Consider the following 9501-nt stretch of genomic DNA (forward strand, 5'->3'; position numbering starts at 1 on the left):
AAAAATTGGGGAAAATAATTCTCTCAACACCTCAATACCACATATATATATATATATATATATATATATATATATATATATATAATTCTAATAATATATTTATAATTATGATGGTGCATATAATGTTTCCTTCTTCATTCTAAAATAGTGGTGGTTGTTTGTGGTGGTTATCGATAAACATGATTGAGATAAACTTTGTGGTGCTTTTATGGATGGTGATTTTATTTTGATTTGTTAATTTTTTTTTTATCCTTTTGAAAATCACAAAATCTAAGAAAAAAAATCAATAATGTAAAAAAAATTGAGAAACATGGAATACAACGAATCTTTTAGTCAACTCTTTCACACACTCTTAAATGATAGATTATTTACTTAAACATTGCAGTGAAAAGATAATAAAAATGATGCGATTAGAAAGAAGGGGTACAACTGAGACTATTTAAAAAAATTTAAAATGTTCATAATTTAATTTAAAGGTAGAAGAGATACGGAGGTAGGTGGTGGAAGAATTTGTCAAAATTTAGGTATTTTTTATTTTGTTGTAATTTAGTCTAAAACAATTTTAAGCTTAAAAAAACACCCCTGTTTTATAATAATAAGTTATTTTGCTAACTAAATTTTTGTCAATTGTATTTCTAAAATTCTATATTTAATTTTCTACATCTAAAAGAATATATTCCGTCTCACTCTTTCCTTTTCACTAACTTAATTTTAATTTGAATATAAGAACAGTATTAAATGTAAAAAAAATTAAAGGACTAAATTAAATATTTTAGAAATAAAAAGAAATAAAAATACTGTAGTGAAGAATCAATGTAATTTAACCTTCCCTCTGAATATATGCAATCGGAGTTTTCAGTGTCCATCTGTCAAAATAGAAGGAAGAATAGAGTCCAAAAAGTTAGAAGAATAGTCAAGTTGATTATCACTGTTGATTCCATTTGTCTCCTTGCTCTAAAACACAACACTCAAACACCTAAAACCCCAGCAGGAACATTGATTATAGTCTTAATCTATCAATAAACCAGCTGAAGACAGATTAATTGAAATAAAAAACTGCATAAATATATGTAAAAATTTAATATTGCTTCACAACTACAATCACTCATCATAAAACAATAGCTTTTTGAAAGAGTCCTACACACCTATAAGATATATTTTGCATATATACCTTTTTGCTAGAATTAAGATAAAAAGGTTTGGCTGAATGGCTTCTTTTAAGTGTATTCCTTCCATTTCATGACAGAGGAAGAATGCAACTAGGCTTATTGAACTGTGTTGCACATACCAGGGTTCCTAACACACCAAAGTGGCTGAATTGGCTCAGCCCCTATTCCTCTACTTACCATTCTGCTTCTCCATTCATTCAGCCTATCTGTGGCCTCTGCATATCTTTTCATACCCTTTTCATCCCTATTTCCTGACCACAATGACTCAGCCAATGCAGAAGTTCTAGGCCAAATTCTTGCATCCAAAACAGTTGAATCAGATTGTTCTGACCACAGTGCTACTTCCCCACCCAAAACCAATTTTGCTTCTTCCTCATTCAACCCATATGCTATATCATAGTTGTATACAGTTTGCCATGTCTTAAAAGGTCCACACCAAGAGCCACCGTTGTTTTTGTCATCCCCATTTTGCTGATCATAGATACTGTTGTTCCCCACAAAGTCACCATGGCCACAATCCAGGTAATAGAAGTCTGACGATGACACAATGGTGCGGTATCCCATGGAAACTATCCTTTTAGTGTTGTTGTGTCCATTGTTCCATGTCTGCAAAATCACATGCTCTTTGGGAAGAATTGTGGATGAAACATGGACTGTTGCATCTAGTAAAACATCTTCCCAATAGACAACGGTGCGGTTGAGGGACAGAATGAAAGGGAGAGTGTTGTTGATAAACTTCTCAAGAACTTGGCTGAGAGTTCCACCATTTGATAGATATTTCTGAATTGTGGGATCAGTTTTCCAGCAACCTGGTATAATCTCATCAGCACCTGAGTGGTAAAATGGTTCTGGGAACAATGTGGTCACATCACGTATGACATTCTTTAGGACTTGGTAAGTCTTGGGGTTTAGAGGGTTCAAATGACCTGTTCCTGGTTCTGCAGCAAGGACATCACCTTTAGCTGGCCACCAGAACATGTTTGCACAAGTTACAATCTCAGGGTAAGCTAAAGCCCAAGATCCTGTGTGCCCTGCAAAAAAGTAGCTCATACCAGTCAGTGACCATAATTCTCAGAACTAGTATCTGGTGAAAGAGAAAAACACAAAGTAGAGTATCATTACAAAAAACAATGTTACAAAAGCCTAATTAATTTATTAATTGGCCATATGATTACAAGATTTAATTTTCTGTGTCTATGTGTGTGAAGTTCTAAACTGAAAGAATGTGACATTGTCGTGGTAAGCTGTAATCCATGATCCTTTGTGCTTTTCCAATATAGGCTTCAATTTAATCACCAATCAGCCTAATTTCCAAAATATCACTTTAACAGAGAATTTAAAATTTTAAAATTTCATGGTAAGCTGCAGCAAGACAACGCTCAAGTTCTGCCAATCTCAAATTTAATCATCATTCCTAGAGCTATCATTTTTTAGTGCTCGATTATGTTAATACTAACCAACAGGAAAAGGGGGTGGTGCACTTGAAGTCTTTCTTATTTTTGTATATAAAGAAAAACAAAACACTAACTCCTAACAAGTTCTCTGCTTCTCACCAGAGAAACTAAGCATCACAAATTCACAGTAGTGAGAGAACCCCCCCTTTCATCATGCAGTAAGATTCCAATCTTTGTTCGAGAGAATTTAGTATCAAAATATCCCACTCTGAATTCTATCTGTCAAAATTATGATAATCCTTTAAAAAATATGGTGGAACAAGGTTCTCAATGGAAAACTAACCTATTAAGTATATGAATGTATTAAGATTGAACACGCAGTAGACTATCTTAGAATATCTTATGCAAACTTTACCCGGAGTTTGTGATTAATTAATTGATCATAATTCCTTAAAGTGTCAAAATATATACAGAAAGAAACAGACACAGGAATCAAACACATGTAGTTCACTAATTTATTGTTCTTGAAGCCGAAGAGACAAAAAAAGAACAACTTCAAAAGTAAAAGAAATTGAACTAACCAGGTGCGTCAATCTCAGGCAGAACACGAACCCCATGATCGAGACCAAACTCCACAATCGTTTTAACATCCTCTGGTGTGTACACCATGTGAGAAGCATATGCACCCTTTTCAGCCAAAGATGACTCCGAAGGAAGTACCAATGGAAAAGATTGTGAGTCCGTGAGATGCCAGTGGAACACGTTGAGCTTGTTCATGCTCATGGCTTCCACTGTCCTCAACAAGTCCTTCACGGGGTAGTAGTTCCTCGACGTGTCCAACGTGATCCCACGGTGGGGATAGAGTGGGGAATCCCACACATGCACTCCCACTGCAACACACGTGGGGCGACCCCATGCAAGTTGGGAGAACGTCTCAAGTCCTCGTATGGCGCCCCACGTAGTCTTAGCAGTGAGGATGGCCGAAGAAGGGAGGATGGAGAGGGTGTAGGACTCGTCAACACCATGGACGAGTGCTGCATCAGGGTCTTGGACGATAAGGGTGAGAAACTCTAATGGTGGGAGGTTTGTGGAGATGTTCACCTCTGGGGGGACAAGAGGGTAGTGGTGTTCGGATCTTACGAGGTTTTGGTAGCGGATGATGGCGGCGGAGAGGTGTTTGTTGTGGTGGGGAGTGGTGGTGGTGATGGTGAAGTTAGAGGCAGTGAGGGTGGCTTGATATGGTGGAGTCCAGGTGAGGTTTCTGGGCTTGGGCCAGACATTGAGGATGGTGGTTGAGTGTGCATTGTTCAGTGTGAAACATGCGCATGACAAGAGGAAGAGAAGTAATAAAAGGAGAGTTGGTTCTGGTTTTGTCATGGTGGTTGTGCTGATAAGATTGTGTGTTGGAATGTCTGGTTTTATATGGTTGTGATGGGTGGAGTTCAGGATTATATACAAGGAATTTGTGTTTTGAAAAGAATGATAACAGTGATATTAAAGTATGTTTATTGTTTTGAAAATGGATGGAAGTGGTTTAAGAGTCAGCAGATTGATTCATTGGAAAGTTGGTTCTTTGTTTGTCTGCTGTTTGTTTGGTTGTTGATTGGAGTATGTGTGTTGACACTTCCTTTGTTTCTTTGCAGATTGATTTAGAAGGAATCTATTGTTTAGAGCAATGGACTGCACTGATAAATCATTAATAAGATGTTATGTTCAATTGTAAAAAATTGTTATACTGACAAATGGTGTTAAACTCTTTATATTATATTATAAAAAACAAATTTATTTTGAAAATTTAGTAGTATATTATGCATCCATATAGTTTCTTTTCTTAACTTTCCTTTTCCTTTTAAAACTAAGCAATCCTTGAAGTTTCAGTTTATTAACATGCTGCAGTTATGTCACACTGTTCAGTGATGGCAATTACATGGAAATTGTTTAATTCTTTGCCGGCGTGGAAGTCTATGTTGATTTTGTGTTCACTTTCATCTTTCCAAACATGTCTTTCTTAATGTTCAAGGATGGAACATGTCTGATACAAAGTTTAACCCTGCTCTAACTACTTCAAAATAAGTCCAAGAAAACAACACTATAATATTGCATGAAAGGGAACTTTGTTGGTGGAAAAGGTTCATTTGAAAGGCAAATGAAATTGTTTAACTAAGGAGTTCTAGGCCTTCTATGTTTAACTAAAGGTTATTTTTGTTTTATTCTAACTCACCATTTTGGATTATTAGAAAAAACTGATTTGTTTTGAAAATAGTTGCCGGCCACTCTCAATGTGTTCGGATTTCAACTGAAAATAGGACATCCATTAATACTTGCCGGCAATTATGTGTTCCATTTTCCTATTTATAGATTATCACTTTTGCTCATTAGTTAATTAAGATTACAAAGATACTTTGAAACCTTCACTTATGATTTTATTTTCCTTTTTCTTTTCTTAATTATAAAATAGGATTTTGTTTTCAGCCTCTTTTTATTTCAGTTTCTAAATATTTGCATTATAAGAAATTAAAAAGAATACATTATTTTCTTTAATTGCAATGGAGATGGAGGATGAGGACCGAAACTCTAGGAAAGTGAAGTGAAATATTACTTTCAAAATATAGAATGAGGTTGCTAGGAAGTGTGGAACAATACCAATTAAACAACAATATTGGTGATGGAGAGATCTCATTAAGGTGATTGAAGAAGATACCTTGTTTGATAAAAAAACATAATCTAAAAATTAGGGTATGGAAATGATGTCAGGTTTTGGAATGAGAAGTAGTTTCATGCATAAATTTTCTAGATTATATTATATATCAACTTGTAATAATAAAATTTTACAACAAAAAATAGTGATTAGGAGGAATAATGAATGGGAGTGACAGTTATCATGGAAAAGAATCATATACTATTGGGAAATTGCACTAGAGAAAGAATTAGTGCAGAAAATTTATAGAGTCAATCTGAACACGAATAACTTTAGAACGATGGACATGGATAGGGGAGTATAATGGTGTATTCTTTGTAAGGTATGTTTATGCTTGTTTGCATAACAGTAATAGTACACGATTAACACAACAAACTTTCACTATTTTTGGTCTATCAGAGCACAACCGAATGCTCATATATTGATTTGGAGGATTCTGTTGTGGTGTGTGACAACTAGAATAAGTCTTGTTTGGGTCAACCTAAATAACATATTATGTCCCTTATGTTCAGAACAAGATGAAACTGTAAATCATCTTCTTTTTTTTTCACCAATAAAATAACTTCCAATGTCTATAATTTGTGTTGTAGCTGGGTAGGAATCCAAATTGTTCAACATTATTCACCAATGTGCCATTTTTTTCAATTTTATTGTTCTCAACTAAATAAAAAACAGAATCATGTATGGAAAGGTGCGTGGATTTGCTATTGTTTGGAGTATATGGAACCATAAGAACAATATAGTATTTAAGGATGTATAAGGGTAGATACAAATCTTATACATCCTTCCTTTCTTCAAACGGAACGAACAGAGATAGATGTACCTTGCTTCAATTATACTTTCAAATTGGTATTGATACCCAGTACAATGCATGGGATTTTTTTTATTGTAGTTTGTTTGTTGTAAGAATCTATGCAACAACTATTTATGTTTATGCCTCTTTTGTGTTCATTTGATTATATTTTTTGTGATCTCACTTGAATTGGCTGAGGGACAAGAAATGATGGAAGAAGACCAAGTTCAGACCCAACAACTAGGTTAATGGCAAGCAAGATACAAGAAGACTAAGACTCTGCTACTGATGGCAAAGAAACATTCCTATACATGTTCAAAAATGCCATAAACCTAGAGTAGAATTTATTTTCTTGTCAAAAGTAGAATAGGAATTTTACTTGTAATTTTTTCTTAATTGTAATTAGGGTTGAATTAGGCACCTATAAACCAACCTAGGTTAAATTAGGGTTTCTAGAAGACTCATAAATTAACCTAGGTCGGTTCTAAACCTAAAAAGAGTCACATGAGGCACACTTTGATCATGTTTGCCTTGTGACTCCAAAATATGCGCCAATATTCAAACCCATTGCATTTGAATTTCCCACCAATTTATTTGTACAATGGTCGGACTTCTAGGCTATATAAAGAGGTGTTTGACTCATGAATTTACAAGATCAATTTTATGAGTAAATGCTGTCAAGTTTTGCAAGCTTATACTCCCTTGTCTAGTCTCTTTAGGTTAGACACTTTTGATATTCTTTTTCACCTTCTTCAAGTTATATGGCCCAACCAATCACTCTCCCTACCTATCATGCACCTTCAATAAAATCATTGCTCCATTGGAGTCATCCTTGTCCGCTACTTCCATTGAGCTTCCGCCAATCCAGATAGCAAATTCTCCAAGGAGCCAACTCGAAAATGGAGCCAACACCATAATTTGCTATTTATAGCTTTGGTTCTTCAAGAGATTAGTGTTTCTCTTCATTTTATTTTTGTGTGTTCTTCATTCTTCCGTGTTGTTCATCATGTTCTTAATTGTCTTGTTTTTTTAATTTTGATTTTAGTTTGTGTTGTTGTTTTTAAAATTATGTTCGGTTTAAGGGGGTTGTTCTGTTTTTTCTTTTATTTAAGTCTTGCTGTTAATTCAATCGGTGCAAACTATTTGGTACTTGAGTCATTTTAATATTTGAATCAGTTCAAGTTTTGTCAAAGTCATGTTCATCCAAAATTTTCATAAATTAGTACTTTATTGTTGATTTTGGTTGTTTGAATTTAATTTGAGTACAATTTCTATTATGAATTTGAGCTTTGGTTCATTTTTATTTTTCCAAATTTGAGTTCATACTTGTGTGTTAGTTCCATACAAGTTCATTTCCACTTAATTTCATTGTGTTGTTGAAGTTTTCAATTCTGTTTTTAATTCCAGTATAGGATTCCTCTGTTTCACAGTTCCTGTGCTGGTTGAAAATGTTTATAAAAATTAATTTCATTGGTGAAAAATTATGAAATTCTGGATTTGAGCAAATTGATATGTTACTAAAAAGTAAAAAGAAGAAGAAGAAGAAGTATAGGAAAAATCAAAAAAGAAAAAAAAATGATAAAAGAAAAATGAACAAAGTGCAAAATTCTGACTCTGAAAAAAATTGAAGCGGCAGTGAATTTAAAAAACATATTGCAATTAAATTGCGCACTATTTTTGTGAAATTCCAACGCCTAATTTGAGCTTAAACATTGAGGTTTCTATGGTTTAAATTTCAAATTCAAATTTAAAATATTCTGCCTAGTATAAATTCGGCAAGTTGAGAAATTTTTTACACAAAAAAAAAAATATGTTGTGCATTTTGGTTTTATTCATCTATTCTAGTGTCATTCTTTAGGTTTCAATTTATGTGCTACCTTTTCTTGTGTACCTTTTTTTTGCTTGTCAATTTTATTGAATACTCTTTCAAGTCATGTCAAATATCAATTCCATTTGTTGCTTTAAACTTGTTTGACCTCTCTTGGTGGAAGTGACCTAAAAAGTGCTTTGGTGAACTATGGAGCTGAAAATTCTTGATGAAAGCTACATCACTAAAGAAGGAAAAAGCTGAATGTCCAAGGTTAAATATCCTAAAGAGGCATAGCAAGGGGTAGCAACAAACTTACAAAAAAAAATATACACAAAGGAGCTACAAGTGAAAGAGTGCCTTAAAATTGTTTTAAAGCTTTCTTGATAACAATTTTCATTTGTGTTTTATTGCTTTGCATTTGTTTTCTTGCATAAAACTTTGTTTTCATCTTTGGTTGTGCTCTAAGTAAATTTCTTAGAGAAAGGTTTGTGAAAGTGTTGTGGGATAGTATCTGGCTAGGAAAGATTTGGTACTCAAGAATCCAAGTGATCCACCTCCCTTTCTTGGGAAATTACCTACTTCACTCCACCTATCTTTCTTTTTGAAAATTACTTTGATCACATAACTTTAGTCATAGAGAAAGTGATATAAAGTCTACAAAATCTCTTTTGAAACAATTGGCTAAAGATTTTCAATCACTATCACTTAGACAATTGCTATCACTTAGACAAGTGCAACATGAAGCTCAAATCTTGGAAGATAAAAAAGAAAGTGATGTCCATCTTGCAATATTGGAAGAGTAGTTGAAACTTGTTAAATAAAAAGATGAATACACAAGAAAACTAAAAAAATATTCACATGCATCTAGTTCTAGGTCGAGTGACTCACATGCTAAGGGGAGTCTTAGAATAAATGAATATTATCAACCTCAATTGAGAAGAACTAGAAGAGAAAGCCCAAAAGAGACTAGGGTAGAGTTACCTTATTTTTATGGGAAGGAAAATGTTGAAACATATCTAGATTGGGAAATGAAAGTAGAACAACTTTTTGCTTGCCATCGTGTTAGTGAGGAGAGGAAAGTACCCCTAGCCACTTTAAGCTTTCAAGGAAATGCTATGTATTGGTGGACAACCCTAGAGAAAGATAGGCACCTCCACAAGGACCCTCCCATATAATATTGGAATGACCTTAGGGGAGCCTTGAGACGCTGCCATATTCTGTGTTGTTACAATAGGGAGTTAATGAACAAGCTCCAAAGACTCCAACAAAAAAACATGAGTATAGAGGAGTATAGGCAAATGATGGAGCTTTATATGATGAGAGCCTCTATTAGGGAGGGAAAAACCACCACCATAGCTAGGTTCCTTAGTGGTCTCAATCTTGAGATTAGGATAAAGTGGTACTCTTTCCTTATATGGACTTGAATGACTTGATCCAACTTTGCATAAAAGTTAAGCAACAAATTTTGAGAAAAGGGTCAAGTCGCAAGGAGCGTTCTTACTCTAATTCTTTTCCCAAGAAAGAGTATAAAAAAGAAAGGGGGAGAGTTTTTTGAAAGATAAATCCAAGCAAACTCCTAAAAGTTTAGGGAAAGATTTGTCCACCGCACAACCCCATAGTAGAGACATTCAATGCTT

At 34.2% G+C, this 9501-nt stretch overlaps 1 protein-coding gene across 1 annotated transcript; it reads right to left on the minus strand.

Annotated features, from left to right (window-relative positions):
- Positions 1–1088: 1088 nt before the first annotated feature.
- Positions 1089–3981, minus strand: LOC137836224 (beta-hexosaminidase 2-like). Its single transcript, XM_068645066.1, has 2 exons — positions 3145–3981; positions 1089–2200 (listed from the first exon to the last, which is right to left on the minus strand). Exons 1-2 carry the CDS (start codon positions 3938–3940, stop codon positions 1266–1268), a joined length of 1731 nt encoding a protein of 576 aa, XP_068501167.1. The 5' UTR covers positions 3941–3981; the 3' UTR covers positions 1089–1265.
- Between the last annotated feature and the right edge of the window lie 5520 nt (positions 3982–9501).

The sequence above is a fragment of the Phaseolus vulgaris genome, chromosome 5 (assembly GCF_000499845.2).
Source record: "Phaseolus vulgaris cultivar G19833 chromosome 5, P. vulgaris v2.0, whole genome shotgun sequence".
Lineage (NCBI taxonomy): Eukaryota > Viridiplantae > Streptophyta > Magnoliopsida > Fabales > Fabaceae > Phaseolus > Phaseolus vulgaris.

Bases quoted from the DNA above. Each gene is read 5' to 3' on its own strand.
- LOC137836224 (XM_068645066.1), bottom strand. From the start codon at position 3,940: ATGACAAAACCAGAACCAACTCTCCTTTTATTACTTCTCTTCCTCTTG. The intron at 2,201-3,144 runs GTTAGTTCAATT...ACTTTTTTGCAG, and splicing joins GCCTGAGATTGACGCACCTG to GGCACACAGGATCTTGGGCT.